Source organism: Populus alba, chromosome 5, assembly GCF_005239225.2.
Source record: "Populus alba chromosome 5, ASM523922v2, whole genome shotgun sequence".
Lineage (NCBI taxonomy): Eukaryota > Viridiplantae > Streptophyta > Magnoliopsida > Malpighiales > Salicaceae > Populus > Populus alba.
The window spans coordinates 12,736,759-12,763,432 of record NC_133288.1 but is presented as its reverse complement, the minus strand read 5'-3'; the positions used below and the strand labels follow the sequence as shown (position 1 = coordinate 12,763,432).

The 26,674-nt window shown below is 32.6% G+C and overlaps 2 protein-coding genes across 4 annotated transcripts; one reads left to right on the top strand and one right to left on the bottom strand.

Moving 5' to 3' along the window:
- Positions 1-2,214: 2,214 nt before the first annotated feature.
- LOC118030265 (protein LIKE COV 2) lies at positions 2,215-16,229 on the top strand. Of its 2 annotated transcripts, XR_012169992.1 has the most exons (9): positions 2,215-2,462; positions 3,480-3,532; positions 3,617-3,726; positions 12,819-12,986; positions 13,625-13,722; positions 13,866-13,992; positions 14,963-15,079; positions 15,254-15,308; positions 15,602-16,229. XR_012169992.1 is itself a non-coding variant. In XM_073409584.1 (8 exons), exons 1-7 carry the CDS (start codon positions 2,343-2,345, stop codon positions 15,061-15,063), a joined length of 777 nt encoding a protein of 258 aa, XP_073265685.1. In that variant the 5' UTR covers positions 2,215-2,342; the 3' UTR covers positions 15,064-15,079; positions 15,254-15,369. The 2 variants fall into 2 exon arrangements, 1 of the variants encoding a protein (XP_073265685.1); XM_073409584.1 differs by lacking the exon at positions 15,602-16,229 and having other exon boundaries at positions 15,254-15,369.
- Positions 16,230-20,782: 4,553 nt separating this feature from the next.
- On the bottom strand, positions 20,783-25,304 carry LOC118030237 (uncharacterized). 2 transcript variants are annotated; one of them, XM_035034260.2, is made up of 8 exons: positions 25,038-25,304; positions 24,847-24,969; positions 24,491-24,717; positions 24,192-24,403; positions 23,995-24,097; positions 22,860-23,230; positions 22,217-22,754; positions 20,783-22,013 (listed from the first exon to the last, which is right to left on the bottom strand). In XM_035034260.2, the coding sequence occupies exons 1-8, from the start codon at positions 25,192-25,194 to the stop codon at positions 20,865-20,867; spliced, it is 2,880 nt and encodes a 959-aa protein (XP_034890151.1). In that variant the 5' UTR covers positions 25,195-25,304; the 3' UTR covers positions 20,783-20,864. The 2 variants fall into 2 exon arrangements, with proteins under 2 accessions (XP_034890151.1, XP_034890160.1); XM_035034269.2 differs by having other exon boundaries at positions 24,847-24,963.
- Between the last annotated feature and the right edge of the window lie 1,370 nt (positions 25,305-26,674).

Genomic DNA, 26,674 nt, shown 5'->3' with positions numbered 1-26,674 from the left:
AAAATCTTCATACTTGATTTTTTTTTTTAAGTTTAGAAAAAAATAGTTTGACTCGTAGTGTAGCGCGGGCAAATGTACAAATATTTATTAAACTATGTATGTCGCACGTGTGAGGCGTCGTGTTGAAAAGTGTCAACTCTTGTATATATCTAGCAAACATAGGGAGATAAGAAATTTTTGTCTTTTATCAGTGAAAAGCGGGAATGGGATTTTTCACCTAATATTTTGGTCTTTAGGAACCCTAATTGGTCTCATAGATTAGGCACGGGGACTGTTGTGTAAAGGGAAAGTGTTAGCATCCCAAATACACCCTACTTCAAGGACAATTTAAATATTTTTTTTTCATAAGAAATAGAAAATATATATAAAAACAATTATTTAGGACTCTTCAAGGGTAGTTCAATTGTTGTTTTTATAAGAAATAGAAAACATTTATAAAAAAAAATATTCAGGACACTTTAAGGGTAATTTAAATATTTTTTTTAAAAATATATATATTATATAGGGTACTTTAAGGGTAGTTTAGATGTTTGCTTTTATTAAAAATAAAACAAAATATAAATACAATTAATTAATATTTCTGTTTAGGATATTTCAAAATAGTTTAAATATTGTTTTATAATAAATAGAAACATTTATATATATAAAAAATATATTTAGGACACTTTAAAGGTAGTTCATGTCATATTCCACTTCGGCAGGTGAGGGATTGGTAGCTAGCCTTATTAAGAGTGTTGATTATTAACTTGTAATACGCATTTTGGGGCGTTAGGCTCATATGTGGGCCCGCATCACAAGAAAGAAAACGTGAGGATGATAAGGCTCACAACAAATTATATATGACAAGTTGAGCTAGGCTGTTACAGTTCAAATGTTTTTTTTTTATAAAAAAAATAAAAAAGATTATAAAATAATTAATTAGTATTTATATTTAGGATACTTAATCGGTAGTTTAAATATTTTTTTTATAAAAAAAAAATATATATAAAACATTAATTAACATTTCTATTTAGATACTTTAAGAGTAGTTTATAAAAAAAATTATTTAGGATGCTTTAAGGGTATTTCAAATGTTTTTTTTTATATATAAAAAAATTAATTAACATTTCTGTTTGGATACTTTAATATAGGTTAAATGTTTTTTTTATATATAAAACATAGAAAACAATTATATAAAAATTATTTAAGATACTTTAAAGGTATTTCAAATGTATTTTTTTTGTATAAAAAATTAATTAACATTTCTGTTTAGGATACTTTAATGTAGGTTAAATGTTTTTTTATATAAAAAATAAAAAAAATTATATAAAATTATTTAGGATACTTTAAGGGTAGTTTTAATTTTTTTTACAAATAAAATAATAAAAAAAATAATTAACATTTATATTTATCATACTTCAATGGTAGTTTAAATATTTTTTTAATAAAAAATAAAAAATATTTTAAAAAAATTATTTAGGATATTTTAAGGGTAATTTTAATGTTTTTTTTTTATATAGAAAAAATAGAAAACATTAGAACATTTTTTAATTAGAGTTCTTTTTAGGATATTTTTTATTAATTAGATTTCTTTTTAGGATATTTTATGGGTATTTTAAATGTTTTTTTTTAATAAAAATTAGAAACAATTTATAAAAAAATTATTTATGATATTTCATGGATAATTTTAATGTTTTTTTAGAAAAAATAATTATATAAAAAACTTATTAGCATTTCTTTTTAGGATACTTTAAGGGTAGTTCAAATGTTTTTTTTGATAGAAAATAATAATAAAAATTAATTAAAATTTCTATTTAGGATACTTTATGAGTAACTTAATTTTTTTATAAAAAAATAGAAAAGATTTATAAAAAATCGATTTAATATTTATGTTTAGGATACTTAAAGTGTATTTTAAATTTTTTTTGAAATAAAAAATTATAAAAAAAATTATTTAGCATACTTTAAAAATAATTTTAATGTTGTTTTATAGAAAAAAATAATAAAAAATCGCAATATAAATATATAATGTTTATATTGAAACCACACTGTAAATATTTGGAAGAGAATATGAACGTTATCTTTTTTATTTTTTATTTTAAAAACGGTTAGAGTTATGATATAATTGTTAGACATAGTGCTACTGAGTTTGACTTAATAACTAAATTAAAAATATTAAAAATATTTTTTATACTTTTTAAATATTTAAAAAATTTATTGACCGCTGCAAACGCAGAGGAAGCTAGTGTAATAATAGTAACATGATGTCCTTGTTGTTGTTATTATTATTATTATCAAAATCCATTCTTCAAGATCTCAGTTGCTAGTCCTAATTCGTGGCGAAAAAATTAAATCAACATCAAATGGCGGAAGAGAAGGAGTCAACGTCGATTCCACTGAGCCATCCCGACGACAATGGCGGCGAAGATCCACCCAAATCGCCTCCTCATTCTAAGTCCTCATCTAATTCCTCCACTCGCGAGGTTTTGCTTCATTCTCCACTCCTTTTCTTTTTACACTCCCTGCCTGCCACTTTCTTTCTTTCTTTTCTGATTTTCGGCTTCACTCACTAATTCTTACTTGTATCAATAAATTTGATTACCTATATATTTGTTTATAATTGAAAATTGATTCTTTTCTTCCATCTATGATAGCTAATACTGTATTTGGCGGCCTTTTCTAATTCAATGAAAAAAAAAAACCTAGAGAATGTAATGTTGCAGAATCATGTCTTGCAACAACCATGGCATTGTTAAACAATCTGGTTATCATCATTCTGGTTGCTGCAGATGTCAACTGTTAATGCCCAACCTTAGATGAGTTTTGTAAGGAGAAAGTTTGGAATGCCTTGGGGAATTTACTTTTATCACACTAGTGGGAAACACCATCGTCAATATTGAATATTTTCTTGCTTTAGAGACTTTACCGACCAACCCAATATCATTTCCAGTAACCGCTGCAGATGATCATAAGCAGCAATGCCTTTGTACTGCGCTGCAGAAAATACAGTGCTTGACTGGTTCTGTTTGTCAATTTCTCGCTCCCCCTACATTGATAAAATTGCAGCAACTTACACACATGTGACTGTGCTGTAAGGATCCCAATAATATTTCCAATCTTGCTCATGGTCCAGTACTTTTGCTTCTTTGGGCATTTGGGTAGTGAAGTGGTGTTGCTAGAGAGATGTCTGTTTGCTTGCACTGGCCACCTAGAGTGCTGATTTGATGTGTCAACTGAACAGACTGTGGCAGAAACTATATCATTTCATGGCAATAGTGCCTCCTTGTAGAAATACTCCAAGTTCCGAACCTCTCAGATGTGATTTGAAATTCATCTACACATCCAAAGGGACTTAATCTATGAAACAACACAATTCCCTGCACATACACATAGATTAAATCCATGAAAATCTCCAAGCTTCATTGCTGAGGTTTATTTAAGTAAATAAATGTTCAAGTTTGTATCTATAACATTGCAATTTCATTCCTCCAATTTTCCAGGCCTGCTGTTTTGTCCTACAAAGCTGGGTCTCCAAGAAGTTCATTACTGGATGGTAATATGCATGGCTATGCCTTATTCATTCCAAAAATATTTCTGAATGTCCAGCCTAAGAATGTGATACATTGTGAAATTGCAGTGTAGTACTTTTCCCCATAGCTGTGACATTCTTTATTACATGGTGGCTTATTCAATTTGTTGATGGTTTCTTTAGTCCAATATATGCACGCCTTGGCATTGACATATTTGGTAAGCTTAAAATGTGGCTTTTCTTATGCTTTTGACTTCTGGAACTTCAGCTTTTCTAATTCTATATCAACTGCTGTATTCTCTCATCTTTATTTGTGGATAAATTCAACCGGCTTACCTTGTTTCTCAGGACATTTAAAATAAGCATTTAAAGTTGAATGAAAAAAAACGGTGGATGTTGGGAAGAAATATATGGAAATTTCTCAATAAAGAAGATATGGTTTGATAGTCTAAGCATGATGTCACTTCTTCATTTCAGTGCTTTGATGCGAGAGTAATGCATTGTATCCAGTTCATTAATTCAATGGTCTATCTTGACTAATTTTGATTTGCTGGAATTAGTATTATATGGTTTATTATTATGATCCGAGTCTAGAAACGCAAAGTTCAAAACAATTATTTTGAACAACTTCATAGTATTTGAAGTTGGAACATATTAGTTTAGTGGTCATTGGACTTTGTTATAAAATATGGGGAGGCTTGCTAATTTCAGTTGCTAACTTCACATCTCCTTTCGTTGTTTTAGTGGAACATCTTAGTGAAAAAGTTCTCCAACCTCTAATGCTTTTACATTTTCTTTACCGTGATAGAAATGTCTTGAATTGGTTTGGTAGTACATAATTTATAGCAAATCTCACCTCACCTAAATTTGTCGAATATGTTGCTTGAATTAAATTAATTATATGCCTAGCCAGATGAAAACCTATATGTTACGTATTTTGGTTTAATGTTGGGTTATAACTTGTTGATCAATCAAATAATTTCTAGATTAATTATGCTACATATTCTTAATCAAATGACATGTGATTGTTTATTTTTGGTATAAATTGATCGCACAATGTGGTTAGCCTATTTTTATGTTGGATTAGGTTCAATCTTGTCTTGTAATGATTGTGTTTATGGTTGATCATCAACTTCACGTGTCAGTATTCTAACATGTGTTTGTTGTTGTTGATTATTAACTAAAGGACTGGTCTCTTCTTATCCCAAAACCTATTCTCTTAGTAAGTATGGTTTTTCATCATTCTTTTTCAGTAGTATGTTTAGACACTGCATCCTTTTGAGCCAGGTCTTGGTTAGCTTTCCTTATCACCACGTTCTTTCCAAGTCTAGGAGATGCTGGCAATTACTTGCCAACCTGTCATCCTCATCATTGAGTTTTGATGACTTCTGTTGTGGTTGATGCTTATACCATTCTTTGTCAAGATGCTTTTTTAGGCGTAAAGGTCTTGGACTCTTGTTCCCTTCCAATCTCTATTTAGCTTTGCCCTCAAAGTCTTCTTCTTTAGGTAGTATTTTATGACAACTGGGACACATATATGCTTCACGACAAGGTTTATCATGATTTTCTTGTGTCAATAATTTTGCTTAACCCGTATGGTAGTAACATTAGTGACCAACTCTAATTTTTGTTGTGGTCGATCAAACCTAGTCTACTGTATTTCTCCTTTACCAAGAAGTACTCTTGATTTTGGATCAACCATTGCTGTTACCTTAGAGAAAGGATCTGAATAATCTTTATTTTCAATAGCCACTTTGGTCTCTTGTTTCTTTACGAATAGGCTTGTTAGCCTTTTTGGACTTTTTCAATGCAACAATCTCAAATGTTTTTTCCTCTCTAAGTTTTGTGGCTGATACTAGTTGTTGTTGAACTTCTTTAAACTCCTCATCAGGGTTTGAGTTAACCATTGAATGAGCAATTGTGACCTTGTTGAAGTAACCAACTAAGTATGTTTCCTTACTTGTTGGTAGACAACAAGCCCCCACGAGGTATAGGAAGATTGAGATTGTCTTGTTAAAAAACCCGTGGGCAGTGAACTACCTAATTATAGGTTGAGTTGGTTGTAAATAAGGTGACCCGATTATATAATTGGTCTAAGATTGCCTATATATTTGCAGGGTAGCCGGTACCTTGTGTGTGATTGTACTCTATAGTTGCTGGGTTTGTGGTTGTGTTTGATGTGTAAGCCTACGATACCTAGTATATGGTTGGGAATCCCCATTGCTTCCCAATGAAACCTTTCTAGTGGAAGGTGCCCTTGTGCGTGCCCCCCACATGTCTACATGGGAGATTGATGCTTAATCTAATTGAGCTGGTCGACCACGGCTTGCGTGGTTCTATTGATTATCACAATGTTATTATAATAAGTCTTGTTTGTTTTGTTCTCCATTTCTAACTAGATGACTCTTAAATCAACAATAGATAGGTTTATTTGCTGATAAAAAGATGATCCTTTGGGAGGAGCCTTTGGTGGATGACTAGAGTTTGGCCATAATAATTATGACCATTTGGCTGCACCATTAATCCCTCGAAAGGGCTATGCGTGAAGTTGGGTTGAAGGTGTAGAATTGATGTGGCGTATAACGTGGATAAAAGTTGCGACCCAATAAGAAATAGGACCTTCAAAATCTTCTATCAAAGTTACGACTCAATCCAACGGTCATATTAAAAAAGTTATGTTTGATTTACCAAACTGTGTCTTGGATTTTTTTTAAACTCCTCAAAACCTAAAAATCATAACTATTAATGAAATAATGCAAGACATTATTATGCCAAGAATTTGGAAGGAATTTCCCTATGTCAATACCCTCTACTTCAGAAAAACTCGCCCTCGAGTTATCTGCCATAAATTGAACTTGATCACTCCAAAGGAAAAGATACTTCGAATATAACACTAAAGCTAGTATATTCCTAAAGTTGCATGTCTTTGACCCGTGAACTACAAAATCTAATTTATGATGTGTATATGCAAAAAAAAAATCCATATCTAATGTTGTATTTTCTGTTCCTATGAAGTCCATTTGTAGTTTCTTCCCACATTCTTTTACTTCAAACTTGATTCATCATCATCTATGACTTCCAATACTTTAATCATTATATGTAAAGGAACACCAAGATGATCTTCTGGAAAATTGCTAGAAACTATTATGTCTTCTATGTCCTTGTTTGCAAGATTTTCATCCATGATTGGAAGATCATTGTTTGCCATTAGCTTCTTCAACTTAAGGTTAAAAGATTGAAACTGTTTGTCAGCATCCTCTTTTATCACATTTTCTTCAACATGATTATATAACTTTGAAATTTTGCTTCCATTAAACTCCCTTATGTTCTTTCTCATTGCTTTTACAAGGCAAATAATAATAATCTATTTGCTTATCTATCCTATACAAAATCTCTTTATAATCATTTTGTATAAACTCTAAAATTAATGATTATCTCAAATCTTGCCAAGATGAAATTATAGGCATACCAATACGAGCTCTAAAGTCTAGAAATTCAAACCAACATTCTCTAGCACCATAAGAAAGTTTATGTATGATAAGTTCTACCTTTTGATGATAAGGAATCTTGTTGAAATAAAAATAAGCTTCCAACTCAGCCAACCACTTAATAAATCTTTTCTTAAAAAATCTCCATCATAGAATGAAATCTCATCAAATTTAGGAATAAGTCTAGGGTTTGGCCTACCTCAAGTTAAGTCTCTAGGAAAGTTCCTCTTTTCTTCATGATCCTTGTTTGCGCTACCCATTAGCCGAGCTAGATCTATTATGATTTGCTCCAAACAATCAAACCTCTGTTCTTAATGATCTAGTTTCTGCTCCTGAGCCAACACAACACACTAGTGGCCTCCACTCCTGCATCATAGAGCGAGTTGCTATTGCCTCTGTCTATCAACGAGATCAACTTGCTCTAATACCAATTGACACGGCATATAGTATGGATAAAAGTTAGGGTGCTCAATCCATAAGGTTACAAACCTAAATTATAGAGAAATTTAAAGAAAACTCTCTAGTGTTTTATAAAATCTGAATAATAGTCTTCAATCTCAAAATAAACCATGTAGCATTAGGATCCTTTAAAGGAAATGATTCTCAATTAAAACTAAGATCCTTTAAAGGAAATTATTTCTAATTAAAACTTTCCTAACCAATAGAATCCATCTAGCATTAGGATTTCTAAACAGTAAATTACTAATTAAATCAAAAGTCCTAATTTAAATAGAAAAAACAATCCAAATACAACAAGGTAAATAAAGACAATCATGCACAATTAACTTATGAGCCGTATTTGAAGGCTTTTCCGATCTCTTTTCATTATGAGATTTTAACTCAATAAGGAACAAGGCCTTCAGAATTTTTTATCAAAATTATAGCTCGATCCAATGGTTTGATTAAAATTTATGCTTGATTTACCTAATAGAATCTATCTAGCATCAGAATTTCTAAATAGTAAAGTACTAATTAAATTAAAAGTCCTAATCTAAATAAGAAATGAATCCCAATACAACAAGGTAAATCATGCACAGTGACTTTTGAGCCTTATTTGAAGGCCTTTTTGATATTCGTTCATCATGAGATTTTAACCCAACAAGAAACAGGGCTTTTGAAATCTTTTATCAAAATCGCAGCTCGATCCAACAGTCAAATTAAAAGTTGTACTTGATTTACCAAACCGTGTCTTAGACTCTTCTTAAACTTCTCAAAATCTAAAAACTTAGCCATCGATGAAATAATGCAATAAGCATTATAATGCTAAGAATATGGAAGAAATCTCCCCACGTCAAGAAATGCCATTGAATCCTCGTGAAGTTGACAAAGGCAACAACATTGAGAATGATGGCAAAGGTATAGGCTGTATGGAAGCACTATGACTCTGTCCATGTGCATCTCTTTATTGCTTAAAGGAGTTAAAGGGTACGATCTAATTAAGATGGCTAAATTGGCCATAGAATTGGCAATTGGCCTACATATTCTACATGGCTATGCAATTAGCCTTAGTCAGTTGCTTGTGCTAATTATTCATCAATCATAATGACAATGTTTTTACCTTTTTTTTAAGGTGGCATGATTACTGACTAATGGAACAATATTAGATATAATGTCTTGTGGAGCATGCCAATCTATTGATCATTAAGATAATAACTAGATCAATTATGTTTCCTGCTTTTAATCAAACAACACGTGGCTGTTTATTTTTGGTATAAACATAACTCTAGCTAATTCAGTCTTCCTTGTTGCATGTGTCTTTGGTACAATTTATTAGTGGTTGTTTTAGTTGTTGCTTGTATTAAGTGGTAGCAGTTTGGCTTTATTTGGGCTATGTAGTGAGCAATGCTTTCATGGCTTTGTTGAGAGCTTTTAGTGAGGCTTTGTAAGGAGATTTTGCAGTTTTATTTAGAGAGATTTCTGGGGTGTAACTGGTGTTTTCATTTTGTGTTTCCAGGCTTTTCTTGAGTGAAGTGGTTGTGGAGTAGGTGGTTTACTGAAACACCTGAACTTTGTGCACTCATTTTAGTTGTTTTTGAAGCATAGAAGAATCCTATCTGAAACATGTGAGGCACATGCCTGACTTCTATGAGGCTACATAAGGCACAACCTAAGCACCTTGGATGCCTTAGCATGTGAATGCTTAAAATTTTCTAGTTTCCAATATGGCTAGTATAACTTATGTGATGAGGTGAGGTTTTAAATCAAAGGAATTTAGATACTCTGGAAACTAAATTTAATTACATAGATTTTATTTTTTATCTAGAAGAAAATAGGTAGAAAGGGGCAGAACACTTGGTGAGGGCATCTAGTGATTGAGGAGAGCAGACATAGTTGACAGTGATGATGCAGTAAATGTTGATGAAGATTAGAACACCATAGGCCTTTGTGCTCTTAAAGCTTGAGTAGTTGAAATTAGATAAATTTCTTCTTGGGTTATTTATGTAGAGAAGAGAATGCGAGTAGCACAAGTTGAAAATCGATGTTCAATTCAATTATTAATAAGTTTGCATAAATCATAGAAGAGGTTCTCTTTAATAGACATCAAAACTCTAGTAGTATCCTTTTTAAAGGATAAAAGTATATAGAAGAATAGAAGAAATCTAATCGACTCAAACAATTAAAATAAAATGACTCACACTGCAATGCTAAACAATATATCAAAGCCATATAGCTAGTTCCCCATCATTGTCCTCCTCGCTGAATAGTGAAAGCATGGATAATCAGAATTGGTCTCACTCGAAGCAGATCCGCTTGAAACATCAAGCTTATAGGACAAGAGGCCTTGCGATGCCTTGATAAGAAAACAATTCTCCATATTGAAAATAGTGATAATGTGTTCATAGATGGAAAATTGAGCAAAGACACATTAGACTCATATGAACAAATAGTGTGAAAGTTGAGGCAAGAAATGGGGAGTGTAATACTTGGCATAGCCACTCATATCAAACCTTGAAGGCACAAAGTACATTTCAATGGAAAATGAACAATTAGCTTTATTCAACCAAGTGTCTGTTGGTAGCATATAGAGCAAGACTATGATAATAGGAACCAATAAAGTCCTAAGGGGAAAAATCCAGTGGTAAATATAGAAAGAATAACCACTTGAAAGTCTTTTCTTTCTCTTTAGTTCTTCCTAGCTTATTAAGGTCACTGTTCTTTGGCCATTGTACTAAAAGTTGTAGGTAGTTTCTCTACTATGATGAATTGAATCCACATCAAAATTCAAGGATGACCGAGCAACAAATGGGCAACATCTATAGGCAACACACTACACCATACTTTTTTATCTCCACCCATGTGGGGATAGAAAATAGACTTCTTATAACATTAACTTGAGCATCTTTGATTTCCTCACATGACTCACTAGGTGTTAAAGGATGAACTATTTTATTAATATTTTCCTCAGTGGACTTCAATCTTTCATGTTCAAGAGTTAAAGTATGTTGAGGACAATGAGAAGCCAGATAGTTTAAAGCACTCAATATTATTAGAACCATTTCGAGGAAACCCAAAAGCTTTATCAACTTTAATCCCTTAACAAGAATAGTTTGATTAGGTATCAAATGGCGTATTAAATGTTGAAGATTAGTTTGATTAGTATCAATTGGCTTATTAAATGTTGAAGATTTTGAAGTCTGGGACTCTTTTACTTCTGATTGACTCAAAGACCTAAAATAATGTTCATATTCTAAAGCCGTTTGTTAGGGCTTTTTCTAAGCTATCCGGAGCTTACATTTTGACTTCCTTTTACATTTTGTCTTAATCCATTAATGAATCTTGAAACAATTGTTAATAACCCTTCATGAAGGTCACATCTCAATATTAGATTATCAAAATTATCCATGCATTGAGTTACACTTGAAGACAGTTGATTCAAAGTTGAAAGTTGTTCAAGCATTTGTCTCTCATGATGGGAGGGAAGGTAGTTTTCCTTCAACTTTGTTTCATCTCTAGCCAGGTAGTGATCGGTTCTTCATCTAATCTCTCTAATTCTCTTTCAACTCTCGTCCAGTATCATTTGGCAGCCCATGCAAACTTCATTTTGGTAAACTTATCCTCAACTCACCAACCATGTCTTGCCATACAAAAACAATTTCCTTCTCTCCTAACCAATCTAGAAAAACATTGGGGTCCAACTTGCCTTCATAGGACTTGGCATCTACCTTGAATTTTTTGGAAGTCATCTGTCTCAACAAAAAGTTGTCTTGGCAACCTATATGGATTCCTCTCAAGTAAGGAACTAAAGGTCTCTGTTGCCTTTGATACCTCCCACCCTCATTCTCAAAATGTCCATAACTCGTATAAGAATACCTAGCTTGATGCCTAGTAGTTGATTGAGGAGGAACATGATAGTAATTGCCAACATCCTCATCAAACGAGTTCGCACCATGATATTCTCTACAAGAAGTTTCTTAGTATTGACTCAAAGTAGAATTATGTGTGGCAGTGTTTCTTTTCGAGTTTTGTGGATCTTTAAATGAAACACTTTGTGCTTGGAGAATGGGAGCTCTGGATAAAGGACCGTGGTCAACAATGCTAGTGTTAGGCACTATGCTAATGTGTGCTATACCAATCGATTCAAGAGGTTGTTTTCCTAGTCGGCAAGTTGTGTTAGGATTTTCTGGAATTATCAGCTAATTCAGCTATGCCACTTTCCATCTTGCGTGGTATATCCTCCATAGCCTAATGAGTTTTTTTTTTTTTTTCCAATTCTTTGTTAGTTACCAAAAACCAATGTAAAAGCTCAAGATATTCAAACGGAAGGGTACTAAATGACTAAATTGAATAATGCAGTGTTTTTTATTTTTATGCAATTATATTTTTTCTCATTCTAACTGAAAGGTTTGATGAGAAATTTCTAAATTAAACAAAGGAGACAGATGCAAAGTTGATACCAAAATTGATGTAGGATAGGGTTGGTTTTGTAGAGAATGTAGAAAGGAGTAGAAATTACAGTAGGAGAGGTATTAAATAGAAGAACGACATAAAAGTAATGCAGAGAAAAAGAAGTCCCTAACAGGAAGGGATAAACAAAGGAAAAACAGAGGAGAGAATGAGAGTGCAAAAGTCGAATATCACTGTTCAATTCAATTATCAATAAGTCTGTATAAAATATGGAGAAGGTGATCTTAAATAGGCATCAAAACCCTAGTAATATCCTTCTCAAAGAAGGAAAGTAAATAATAGTAATTAGAATTGAAGAATTCTAACCTACTCAAACCACCAAACTAAAACAAAATATTAAAGCTATATAGCTGGTTTTCAATCATTTTGCCAATGGCCTAGTGCATAGGAAGCCTGGTTGCCTGACTGCCTTTAAGGTGGTGTGCTGCTCTTGGTACAACACTGGCAAAGAATTATTGTGAAAAATAAATATTCCTTTACTTCAAATTAGAAAAGCTAACAAGAAGTTTTTCAGTGAACATTTTTGCCACTGTTTCTATCTCATTTGACCGTTGGAGTATTAAAAAAAGTTGTAAGAGATCACCTGAAAATATGTGCAACTCAAACCCTACAAGAACCAAGAACCAAGGAGGGAAAAAAACCAAGGCTTCAAAAGATAAGCTTGAAATTCATCTTTTCCGTATGCTAAGATATCAAGTTGTGATAAACTTCTTTGGAACATTAAGCACCATTTGGATTGGCATGTCTGATGGATCATTAAGTGTTTTCTTCTTCACACACATTTTATTACTCTGGATGATTATTGTGCTTCAGATATTTTTTCTTCAGACACTTTTTGGGTATAGTTTGGTTACAGAAAATTATTGTTTGTTAAAATGTGCGATGATTTATCTCAAAAAATTTGTTCTATGATGCAGGACTTGGATTTGTCACATCTCTGGTGTTTGTGTTCTTTGTTGGTGTTTTTGTTTCATCATGGATAGGTTCCACCATCTTCTGGCTTGGGGAATGGTTTATAAAGCGAATGCCCTTTGTGAAGCATTTATATTCAGCCTCCAAACAAATTAGTGCTGCAATTTCTCCAGGTTATGATAAACTTTCTATTTTTAATTGCATGAGGGGATCTGGAAATGAAAAATTAGTTCCAACTGCACCTTGTTGGCTAGGAAGCAGGAGTTGCTTTATGTAGCAGTTATGCTTTGGAAGTCGTGATCTAACATTGGTCACTGAAATTAATATTTTCATTATGTTAGAATTTATCATATATAATATCAACACAATTTCAGGTTTGGTTTGGATCACTACTGGCTGTGTTTGGGGTTTGATGCTATATGGGATAACATTTTTGTATGCAAATTTTGAATTGTCTAAAATTTAAGGACATTGTCATATGCTGCTTGGGGTGTGATGTTGATTTAAATCAGTCATGTTTCCAGTTCTCATTCAATCTGGAATCTAAGTCTTGTGGAATACTGTATTAGGAATTGAACTTAAGTGTTGAAGATGGATGTCTTTGGTCCCTCGTGGCTATGTTACTATGGATGTGCAGCATGGATGAAGATATGTTTTTGTCTAAGAAAAGTTGGTCTCAGAGCATGTTATTCTCTGCTACTTTAGCAGTTGTATAGTTGTCATCACCATGATCATTTTTATTGAAGTTATGCTTATTTGGTGTGAGGTTTCTTGACAGTTGACACTGACATCAAACCTACAATCTCTACAGATCAGAATACCACAGCTTTTAAAGAGGTGGCAATTATTCATCATCCTCGTGTAGGTGAATATGCTTTTGGTTTCATCACATCAACAGTAATCCTTCAGGTATTTGTTTTACGGTGATGAACTTCTCTTGCAAAAGAATATTTTTTCCTTTTGTGTGAGTATCTCAAGAGAACATCCTATTTCTTCATACCAAGAATCACTCTGAGTTCTTAAACTTTGATTCTCTTGGTTATTGACTTCAGAGAGATAATGAAGATGAAGAGTTGTGTAGTGTTTTTGTTCCAACAAACCATCTATATATTGGTGATATATTCCTGGTGAATTCCAAGGACATTATAAGACCAAATCTGTCAATTCGAGAAGGAATAGGTATGTGTGTTATTATGAAATAGCCAAATCTATCATGTTGCTTAGGAAACATGGACTTTTGTTTGCTGGGAAGCTTGAATTTGTATCACAGCATATCTTTGTTTTGTTTCTTATTTTTATTTCTGCATTTTTTTCTTTTATAGATCATCTGTAGTTATTAAATTATTCAGAACATGATTTTGAGCCCCAAATCATGTTAAAAATCTACCTTTAAATTTATGAATAATGGAAGTTTTTATGCTGTGCGAGAACCTTCAATTACTTGATGCTTTCCTGTTTGCCTGCTTTTCTGAGTTCATATGCAGTGTAGTCCGACAAGTACAATTAAAATCATCTCGGCAAAACCATACTTTAGTAAACTTTCAGTCTTGTTCTAATTTTTTCCTTGGTTCTTTTTCATGCAATTTGATATTTTTATTTTATTTTTTTCAATGTATTCAAGTGTTAAAACTTCACTTGCAATTTTTAAATAAGGATCACTAGAGACATGGTCAAGGATAAGAGTTCCGTGCTTTAGTTATGAATGGATCACTTCCTTTATTGCACTTGAATTCCGAAGTCACTGAATGTAGGAAGAAATAAAGACTTGTGACTTAGATCCGATTTGCATATAAAAGAGCACGGGAATGATATAAGGGGGGTAAAGGTACACAAAGCATGGTCTTATTTGTTTACATGCGTGCATTCCAATTTTTCATATTTTCCAAAGTTTGTAACACAAGATGCTATCGAGTCATATATTACCCTGAACTTGGACAAGCAACTTCTAATTACATCTTGGTAAGAAAGTTCAGTAGGATTGTTTAGTAGACACTTGAGAAAATATCATGCATCTGGACTTCAGTTTCAATTGGGGCTTTTTGTTGAAAGTTTTGACTTGCATTGTGGCAAAGGGAATATATGAAATGTTAGTCTTGTTTTTACAAGTTTTCTGATGCAGGCTTATTTCTTTATTGTTGTTTAAATGCAGAGATCATTGTTTCTGGAGGTATGACAATGCCACAGATGATCTCCCCGGTGGAACGGGTTGTTCACCAAAATGAAGGAATCCCTTTGAACAGGATGGTGTAATGGCATCAAGCAAGAAGTAAAACCCTTTAACTACATTCAAATCCCACATAAAATGACCACGGAGAGTTTATTCTTATGACAACCGAGTCAATTGATTTGTTGCTTGTAGCCGTAAAGCTTTCGAGAATGCACAACTATGGCGTCTACTTGAATCTGCCTGTAACTACTATTGTTTATGCTGTCCCTGCAGCTGTTTTCTCCATACGAAGGAAGGTGTAAGGGAGCCCTGGCCATAAACTGTAATTGTCAGTAGCCCCTGTCATTAATGGTTTTTTATAATTATATATCTGTTTTAGTTTTTTCTTATTTCAGGATGCATTGCCCACCCTCATATAATAATATGATCCTTTTCACCGTGAAGTGAAAAAAAAATCTTTTTAAGAAAAAAATTGTTGTGTTTATTGCTTTCCGTGAATAATTTAAAAAAACAATAACACTTTTTTAAAAATATCAAAAGGCAGATATATAATTTAGGCAATTGTGACTGCTTTTGTCAATCTTCGCTGCTTCAACTGATTTGATTTAACGTTTGTGGCAGATTCATGGAGGTGATTCCTTACAGCGTCACTGTGTTTTTCTTCTCAACATTTCTAAAGAAATTCAACTTGAAATAACTTAGCTTTATTAAATGTTATTACTGATCTAAATTAATGGAATTTATAGGCAAGTTCATCTCTGTGAAGCCAAGGAAACAAATTTAGGTTTTCTGTGTATAAATGTTTTTTAATGCTATTGCATATCCTTTATATACCCTCGCCTTCTTTTCATTTATTTTATAAATTCATGGTCCTCATGTAAATTAATTGGTTATGGAGTCGGTAAAAAGGTCATCTATTGGTAGTGTCCTCGACTTGCAGAATTAAATTAGTGCCTCGGTGCTTTGCTGAAAATCCAGATCTGTAAAGAACAAAAAGTTTCCATGTCTGAATAACTGAGAACGTTTAAAAACAAAAACAAAAAACTAAGCATTAGAAGGGAGAAGGGACATTTAGAGATAAACGTTTTGAAATAATGTATTTTTATTCCTTCTGCTGGCATTTATTCATCACAGATGGTCCTTTTTATTTTTTTCATACGAAATTGCATGCTCAAATTGTCAATTCAGGAGTGCAAGGTGTAAGTCCAGATTTTTTTTTTAGTTTTTCATTTGTTCCTTTTCAACGAAATCAATGTATCTTATTTTGGACCGACATCAAATTTCTTTATAACAACAAAAATTAAATGTTGTGTAGTTTTCATTGTTCATCCTTTTCCTGTTTACCAATTTACAGGTTACTATAGATTGGAATAGTGTAATGATATTATTGTCTTTAGCAAAGGAACTTCTTTAGGCATGCATATGAGGTGAGGTTATCTTATCCATGATTGAAAGAATAGTTAGAGATAAAATAATTCGTTTAAGTTTTTTAGGGTATAGCGCTAGGGAATGGTATGGTTGTCAAACACCTGGCCCTGAGGTCAGGCATATCTACCAAATTCAAGGCATTCAGGCTAGACCGAAATGTTTGGGTTGATGTGGGGTTTTCACTGTTCACCAAGACACATATCATTATGGATTAAAGCAGTGTAATGATGTAATTGTTCTTGCCAAAAAAAACTTGCTAAGCATGTAGTTGGGGGTGAGATTGTCTTTTCCGTGAGATACATTTGACATTGAAAAAATGGTTAAGGACATAATAGTTTGTTCAAGTTTTTTAAAGATTGGCACTGGGAAATGGCATGGTTGCCAGACATCTGGCATTGGGATTGTACATGTTTGTCAGACCCTAGGTGCTTGGGCCAAACCCGCGCATGTGGGTCTGACATCATACATGGTTGACAGACTCAAGCAAACATATCCTCATTATTATAAACAAATCATCATAAAAATTTAATTTAATATTTTAGATCTAAAAATTTAAATTATATCTTCCCATTGAAATAGTTCAAGTTTTATATTTATGAATTTGTTATTCCTTCAATAAAAATTTTATTTTCTATTATTGTTGTTGTTGTTGGTATTATTATTATTATTATTATTATTATTATTATTATTCAAGTAAACTTAGTTAGACATGTTTGTCAGACCAAGTAACGTGGATCAAAAAATTATTTATAAATAAAGTATAAATAATTTATAAACAACAAACCATCACAAAAATCTAATCTAATGTTTCAGCCTTGAAGTATCTTAGACAGAAATACTAGTTAATTTTTTTTATAATTGTTTTCTATTTTTTTATATAAAAAAAAAAAACGTTTAAACTATTATTGAAGTATCTTAAACAGAAATGATAATTATTGTTTTATAATTATTTTCTATTTTTATTAAAAAAATATTTAAACTTCCCTTGAAGTATTCTAAATAGAAATGATAATTATTATTTTTTATATTTTGTTCTATTTTTTATATATAAAAAAATATATTTAAACTACCCTTGAAGTATCCTAAATAATTTTTTTAAATAAATTTTTTTGTTTATTATAAAAAAAAATTTAATTATCCTTGAAGTATATTAAATAGAAATCCTAATCAATTTTTTTTATAAATTATTTTTGTTAAAAAATATATTTAAACTATCCTTGAAGTATCCTAAATAAAATTCTAATTATTTTTTTTAAATTTGTTTTGATAGGCTCTTGGCCATCAAACCCAATAGCACCTTTATTTATTATAAAAACAAATTTAATTATCCTTAAAGTATCTTAAATAGAAATCCTAATCAATTTTTTTTATAAACTATTTTTTAAAAAAATATATTTAAACTATCCTTGAAGTATTTAATCCTAAATAAAATCCTAATTATTTTTTTTTTTTTTTTTAATAGGCTCTTGGCCATCAGACCCAAGAGTACTTCTATTTGTTTATTGTTTACTTGGGTCAAGTAAGGGTTATCAGACCCAAACACCCTGGGTCTAACAGGCGCGCGAGTCTGCAAACAAAGACGAGTGAGTCTGAAGACACAGGCTCGTGGATTTGTAGATCCAGATGTATAGGTATTATAGATATTATTATTTTTTTATTTTATTAATATAATTATTAATAAATTTTGAAAAAAAAATATTATTAATATTGAAAATAACTATAGATTTGATTTGAATGGTAAAATTAAAAATTATTATTATTATTATTATTATTATTATTAAATTTGAAAAAAAATATTATTACTATTGTAGAAAAACCATCAATTTGATTTGAAGAGATAAAAAACTATAAGAACATGGGTTAGACAAGTTTATTATTTTTATTTTTATTATAAATCTCATTATTATTATTATTAAAATTTTAAAAAATATTATTACTATTTGAAAAAAAACCATAGATTTAATTTGAAGAGTAAAATTATCATCATCATCATTAATAAATTTGAGAAAAAAAAGTAATAGTAGTATTGAAGAAAAACTATAAGTACTTGGGTTTGGCTAGGGCGCCAAACCAACAATCTCTCGGGTTTGGCTTGGCCACCAGACTCAACTCTTTTTTTAAAATATTTTTTAAAATGTAATTTTTTACATTTTAAAAAAAATGTTATTGACTCGACCCGCTACGGAACGCAGGCCAGTGCACTAGTGCATGTGTGTGTGTGTGTGTAATTGGAAATAAAAAAAATTAGAATAATCATGGGCAATTAAAAAATAAATTTAAGTTTATTGAGCAAGTTTATCAAAATTAATCTAGGTCATTCCCTCCCCCCCATTCTTTCTTCAACTTAGTTCGATCCATTTCTCAAGTCATCCAAGTCCTAGGTCAACCTGTTGGGTTGGTTTGAATTTTATAACTATGATTTTATCTTCTTTTTTTTTTTATCTTATCCTTCATAACTGGGTCTTGACTAATTAGTGCTTAACTTTGTTGGTGCTTAATTTTGCAAGTGGGTATTTTTTCATTGAATTAACATAAAATAATTTTAAAAAGAATACAATTGTTTAACTTGGTGAATCCATTATGGTTGCCTCAATCCATCCTTGTTTTTTTGTTTGTGTTTCAGAATCCATCCTCTTTGTTTTTATTTTTTATTTCAATCCTCATTCTTTTAATTTTTTTATTTATTTTATAGTTTCAGTCCTCCTAAATCCGTCTCTATTTTTTGTTGGTGTTTTAGAATCCATCCTCTTTGTTTTCATTTTTTTATCTTGGTCATTTTCTCTTTTATTTGTTTACAATTTAGTCCTTAATTCTAATTTTTGTATATAATGTTTTTCAATTCGATACTTTTAGTTTTTGATTTCATATTTTTTTCACTTGGCTCGTTTGTCAAAGTTTTTATAGTTTTTAATTTTATCTTTCAAATCAAACTTATGGCTTTCTTCAATAGTAATAATATTTATTTTAGTTTGGTCATTTATCGTTTGATTTCTTATTCATTTTATTTACTCTTTTGTCAAAGTTTTTATGATTTTTTTGTATTTTATCCATCAAAACAAGTTTATGATTTTGTTATTTCAATAATAATAATAATAATAATAATAGTTTATTTTAATGGTTGTAGTGATTATGATATTAATAATTATGATGATGATAGTAATAATAGTAATAATTTTGATAATAAGTAATAATAGTTAATAATAATTTTGATTCTGATAATAATAATGATGATGATGATAAAAATAAAAATAATGATAATATTAGTTATAGTGGCAGTGATAATAATTATAACAATAGTATAAACAACAACAACAACAATAATAATAGTGATGATAATAACAATGATAATAATAGTAATCACGATAATAATACTAATAATTATTATGATATTACTTATTGATAATAATAGTAATAGTAGTAGCTATAATGATAATGACAATATTAGTAATGATAATAATAACAATGAAAATAATAATAGTGATAATTCATTATTTGATATTGTATTTGTTGAGAATTGAGTTTACTATTTTTATATATGATATTTTTTTTTATCTAATATCCCGAATTACTAGTTTGAAAAGTTTATATAACTCGATATTTTTTTTTATTTTTTATTTTATTTTTATTTTTATTTTATCATTCAACATTAATTTTAAAAAATAAAAAATAATCATCCAAATATTCTTGGAGATAATTTTTAAAAAATTATCTTTTGATTGAGTTTAAGTTATTGTTAAAAAATCTCAAGCACTTTTAATAAAAATATTTAAAAAAAAAATAAATAAGGGTTGCCCGCGTGTGAAACGCGTGCAAATGAACTAGGACCAAACTATATATAAAGAACCTTTAGGGTTTCTTAACTCCTTCCAAATTGTCATCCTCTTCTAATCGGATTCCTGTTGAAAGCCATGCCCTTCCTTGAGGTTCCTCTTTTCGCTGTTGAGGAGCTACTTGATTAGCCTTTCTTTGCCTTGAGATTTCTCTCTCCTTTTAATTTTGAATTGTGTTGGTGGTGGTGATGGAGAGAGAGGAAGACTGGTCTGCTTCTGTGATGGCTGATCGAGAGGGGATGGGTTCTGTGGTGGCTGGCTCTGCTAGTGTTATCTTGTTCACTGCTGGTTCGTAGTGGAGAGATGGTTGGCTGAGCCTTTCGAGTTGTTGGCTGGTTTGTTCGGGTTGCATAATGGAGGGAAAGGGAAGGTTGTTCTGTTCGGTGGTTGTGATGATTCGGTGAGAGAGGGAGGAATGGCTATTGGGTTGGTTCGATCTGGGCTGAATGGTCGGTGGTGGTCTATTGGCGCCATGAATAAGCATTACCTTCCGTACATTTGTTGTGGCAATTTGCAAGGTCAATAATAGTGTGAGACCAGAGAGTTTCCACTAGAAATGTGGATGATCCTGTAAAAGCATAGAAGCTACATTATTCATTCTGAATAATATTCTCTTTCTCTGTTCTCTACAGCCATTTTCTGTATATCAAAATATACATTCTCTTGACCACTTGACCAACTGTAAAATACCCTAGAAAAAGCACGACCAAAAATCCAAAATATGAGAATGGCAAATTAGTGAATCCCATGACTTCTCCAACTTTTGTGAAAGGAATTGCTATCCCAATGGCAGAGATCACCACCGTTGAACAGATTACAGGCCACGAGGATATCTCCTGAATGAAGGGGATTTTCTCCGTTCGGATTAAGTGGAAAATTAGGGTCTGCATTAGAAGGCCTTCAATAAACCAAGCAGAATGGAAGAATTTGACATCGAATATGTTGTAATCTCTGTAGTAGTACCACAAAAAGACAAGGTTCGCCAGATCACAGAGGGTGCACACAGGGCCATTCCATAATATGAAGATGGGTAAACTTCTCTCAGACCATTTCTGGGGGGTCTTTACATAATCTTCTTCCATCTTGTCCCATGGGATTGCGATTTGACCCACACTGTAAAGGAAAGTTTGTGTAAGGAGCTGCCTCGGAGTCAATGGCTCAAATTCCAGCAACAGTGTTGCTATCAGGAGTGAGAGAACACTTCCTATGTTGGCGACAACAGACATTTTAATGTACTTCATGGTGTTGCCGTAAGTGAGGCGACCGTTCTCAACCCCGGCGACAAGTACATTCAGATCTTTCTCCAGTAAAATGATGTCTGCCAAGTCTTTTGCAACCGATGCACCTGAGTCAACTGATATACCTACGTTGGCAGCATCTATTGCGAGCGAGTCGTTAACTCCATCCCCTAGGAATCCAACGACATGTTCACCAGCAGTCTGCAAGGATTGAACCACCCTGAGTTTCTGAGTAGGGGTTAGCCGAGCAAGCACCGTTGCACTTTTAACAGTATCATGAAAGTCATCCTGATTTAGTAGCTCAAGTTCCGGTCCTGTAGTTACATTGGTGGTTCTAATGCCAAGTTCTTCGCAAATCCTTACTGCCAGAGATAGCGAGTCGCCTGTTAATACCTTTGCTTTTACTCCCTTCTCAGCTAGCCTCCATAGAGCCTGCTTTGCTGAGTCCTTTGGGGGGTCAAAGAACGTTATTACACCAAGGAAGACCATGTCTGATTCAGTGATCTCCTCATTGGCCATGTTTGGATGACTTCCTCGCTGCAAACATTACACAAAAATATACGAAGGTTATTTATCATGAGATGGCTGGATGGGATTGCTTGTTTTGTAAGCAAATTTTAGCCTGCAATGCATGACATGTTATGGAGGTTGTCTGCCAGGGAAAAAGAATAATTGCAAGGCTTGAATATTTTCTGAACAATCAACATAGATTAGGGAAGTGATGTACGCAAAATATTAACCTTGAGAAGAAATAAAACAGAGATATTGAGACACACCATTTGTAGCCTTTTTATCGCAACTCCTATTATCCTTAGTCCCCGGTTGCTTAATTCTTCTCCCATATTCAGAATCCTCTGATAGTCTTCTGAAGAGAAGGTAACAATTTCACCCCCATCAACATTTTCTATAAAGGAACAAACTCTCATCACTTCTTCCAATGCTCCCTTGGTTATCATGAATCTATCACAGGTTTGGCTACTTCTTCCTTGGGAAGCATTTGATTCAGTTTCCAAGATAACTGACACTCTTCTTCGTATAAAATCAAAAGGAATTTCATCTATTTTACTCCACTTGGATGGCTGGAATCTGTATCCGTTTGTGAACACATATGCCAAAATGGCATCATCTAGAGGATATTTTTGATCAGTCTTGAAGTAGGAATTCAGGAACGCAAAGCGTAAAACCTTTTCTTGGGGTGAACCCCAGCTGTCAAGATGATTAACTATGATTGCATGGTTCATGGTGAGTGTACCAGTCTTGTCGATGCATAGGATATCCCTACGTAAACAAGTAAAACATACATGTATGTATATATAAATGCTGCCTGAGATTTGAGTAGACTAACAAACCCAAAATGCGGGAAAATTAAGCATATGAACTTACATGGATCCCATATCTCGTATAACAGCTAAGCTTTTGACGATGCATCTGTCTCTGGCCATGACAAGTGCTCCTTTTGCAAGACTTGTGTTAACAATAAGGGGAAGCATATTCGGAGTGAGTGCACATGCAACTGATAGTCCGAAAAGAACACTCTCACTCACATCATGAGACTTGAGATAATCAGTCAATATTATGATTGCCATCACTACCAGCATTACGCTGATGAGCACGTAGGATATGCATCGGATGCCATCATTGAAGCCATCTGGTGGTTTTTTCTTTCCTATACTTGAAAACATGGTGCTCATGTAAGTCTTACATCCTGTCGAAACAACTAAACCCATTCCACTACCTGATACAACATTTGTTCCCTGAAATTATATGTATCTAATTAGCCCAGTACATGTTTCATTTCTCAGTACTATATGTATGCTATGCATAAACATTAGCCAGTGAATCAATCCTACTGAAAAGTGAAGACCACCGTAATGGTTGGAAACCTCTTTTTTTTTTCCTTCCTCTTTTATTAGTTTAGGAAAATTATATGAAATTCTAAACTCAAAAGGCCAATCAAGAACGAGAAAGAAGGGCAATCACGATAGAGAACGACAATTGAGACACGCACACACCTAATAGTGACATATTCTTTGGTTTTCTCTGCTAGTCCTAACAGTATCCGAATTTTCAATTGCACCGAGTGGAGAATAAACACGAATTCTAGTACAGATCAAGAACAACACAAATGTTTCAAAATCCCTTGAAATATTTCTGTCCCATTTGAGTAGGATTGCGGGCAACCCCGTCCCCTAACACCATTACAATTAATGTATTCCCTAACTACTGTAATTCCCAACTCCTGATTGTGCGCGTCTAGCATATTTTTTCACAGTAACAGGATCACTATAACTGATTCCATTTAGTTCACCACCATAGAACTCAACAGTTACACCTACTTGTTCAAGCATGCTAAAATAGAGAACTCCAGTTTAATAAAATACCTACATAGTGTCAGAATTGATTCGTTCTAGGATAATAAACTCTTGTATTTCTCAATTTTATCACCCTGTAAAGATAGGAATCTGAATTCTGAACGTAATAGTTTGAGGCTAGAAATTCGATACATAATCTTACGTACCATGAAGCAAATATTTTTCAACTCTAGCAAAGGAGTTCTCTGATTTTCTTTAGCATCTGCTGTTTTTTCAGTTATCCAGGACTCGCCTGTCAATGAGGACTGACTGTTCATAAGAGCAGGATGTGTTAATTTGTTCTATAATTAGCTCAAGCGGATAGCAAGGGAATGATGTGAAAGATATATATAATTAGAAATACCTGACGGAAAGGTTCTTCGAAGATAGTAGTCTAACATCACCGGGAAAAAGGTCTCCAGGTTCAAAAAAAACGATGTCCCCAGGAACAATATCCCTCTGATCAACTTGAACAATCAACTCTGTCTGAATAACTCTGCCAGCACATCTTTGAACTTTAATCGGGCATCTTACAAACTCAGAGAGTTTCATGGCAGCTTTTGAACTAGTGTATTCCTGAAGTGGGCATCAAGAAAATGATGTGAGCTGGCAGAGGAGTGTTGGTTATAGAGAAGAGAACAAAGTTAACTAAGCGGAAAATACCTGATAGAATCGAAGGGATACGCTTATAAAAACTAATATGAGCATAATGCATCCATTTGGGCTATCGCTGGCTACGTAGGAGAGGGCAGACAGTATAATCAAAATAATATTGAAAGGGTGGAAGAAGGCATGCCACAGAAGATGCCACCAGTTTGGAAAAGTATATTCAAGAGGAACATTTGGACCATTTTCTCTCAACCTCCTCTCAGCTTCAGTGAAGCTCAAGCCTGCGCAAATAATACAAAAACAGATAAGCAAATCTAATACCAAAATGGTAACAAGAAGTCATGATTTCTGCAGACATTAAATCTTAGCTTCCACAATCAAATATATATATGTCTGCATCTATTGCTTACCCCTTTCGGTGGAGCGAACGTACTCAAAAACCAAATCTTTATCCGACTGTGCCAAGGCGTATAGCCAAGAATACACCTTCTCTTCTTCCTCCGACCTCTGGCTCCCATCAGATTTATCTGCACCTTAATCAAGTATCTAATTTGCATCAAATATTATTCAAAACCTTAATTAAATATGTCAATCTACTTACTTCCAGATACTGCAAGGCGTCCCAGTCCCAGGTAGTTAAAGACAGATCTGGGGAACGTCAAGTATTTACGAGGATTCTTTATGAGATTTTCTTGAATAGAACCGTTTTGATTGTTTGCATTTGCAGAGAGGATAGAAGAGAATTTGGGAAATCCCATAACTGACCATGAATGGATGAGGAAAGCGAGAGTAGAATTGTAATGTGGGTTTTTGAATCGAAGAATACAAGAGGATATGTATGGTCTACAGATGAGGATCAGCTTTCTTACTTTTCCTTCTTCTCTGCTTCTTAAACCTCAACCACCAGTCTTTCAAAAGACCGTTAGGTGCAGCGGCTGAGCGCGCAACAACAGTTGAAAAGTTGTGCATTCAACCGCACCGGATTTTTATTTTTATAATCGTATTTGACCTTGATTGCACCGACCGATTTAAAAGTGTTTTTTTTTTTTTTTTATTAATGTTTTATATAATTTTATATTGTTTTTATAGGTATGGATATTAAAAATAATTTTTAAAAAATAAAAAATATATATTTTAAAATTAAAATGTTTCAAAAAATAATTATTAATTTCACTATAAACTGAGGTTTATACCCATAGTTTTAAAACTCGGATCAGTCTGGCGGGTCGATTCAGGACCCGGCCAACTTGAAGATAAAACCGAACTGAATTGAAGAAAAAACAGGAAAAGATAAAACTCGGTGTCACCCGGCAAGTTGACCAATAACCCGGTCAAAAAACTTAAATGCAGCCTATTGATTTTTGTTTTTTTAACTCAAACGATGTTATTTTGATTTTTTTAAAAAAAATTAATCCAAGTAATTTGGTAATCCAATCAAAATAACCCGAGTCTAAAACCAGACCAAGTCTAAAACCTATGGTTATACCTAGTACTTTGTATATAATGTTGTTTGTTTCTTTTATTTACACCTTTTGTCTTCCTTTCACGGTTTCATGTTAATTTTTTTTGTTCCAGCTACTCTAAACTCATTAAATTAATAGATTACAGTGAAAATAAATTGAGGATTAAAAAAACGTGTCAAAGAGAAATATCCCAATTGAAAAGATGGCTTGGAAAAAAAAAATCTAAAACAATTACCTCGAGTTATTTTTAGATTCACATACAATGTTTAAATTTTAAAGACAAAATTTTCTTTTAGGAGAGGAAAATTTAAAAACCCTTGTTAAAATACAACCCTAGCAAAAATAAAAGAGATTTTTTTAATTAACCCGAAATAAATACAGGATTGATTAAATAAAATAATTCTAAGTAATGTGAGGAGGATGAAATTAAAAAAAGAAAGATAATATGCTATAAATTTATAAGGAGGATTAATGAAGAAAAAAAAAAGAGAAATATAAAAATATAAAGGGCCTACGAAGTAAAAAAATTGAACTACAAATAACTCATTTCTTCCCTCATTAGTCGGTGGTTTGAATCAAGAGAGAGGAGGATGATTTAATTGATTTTTCTACTTAATTTCTTGCAAAATATATCTAAAGAGTTGTTCAAAGAATGATTAAAACCTAGTTAATCAATCAAGAGAGGTGATTTAAACGTTTGGAAAGTTGTTTTGAAGAAGACTTAATTATAAGCTAAGGTTTGAAAGAGAAGGAAAAGAGAATTCAAGTTTTCTTG

Excerpts from the sequence above, each read along its gene's own strand:
- LOC118030265 (XM_073409584.1), top strand. The coding sequence starts at position 2,343 with ATGGCGGAAGAGAAGGAGTCAACGTCGATTCCACTGAGCCATCCCGAC. Across the intron at positions 3,533-3,616 it reads AAGAAGTTCATTACTGGATG|TGTAGTACTTTTCCCCATAG; the intron begins GTAATATGCATG and ends GTGAAATTGCAG. Across the intron at positions 12,987-13,624 it reads TAGTGCTGCAATTTCTCCAG|ATCAGAATACCACAGCTTTT; the intron begins GTTATGATAAAC and ends CAATCTCTACAG.
- LOC118030237 (XM_035034260.2), bottom strand. The coding sequence starts at position 25,194 with ATGGGATTTCCCAAATTCTCTTCTATCCTCTCTGCAAATGCAAACAAT. Across the intron at positions 24,718-24,846 it reads CGTTCGCTCCACCGAAAGGG|GCTTGAGCTTCACTGAAGCT; the intron begins GTAAGCAATAGA and ends TTATTTGCGCAG. Across the intron at positions 24,404-24,490 it reads TATCCCTTCGATTCTATCAG|GAATACACTAGTTCAAAAGC; the intron begins GTATTTTCCGCT and ends TGCCCACTTCAG.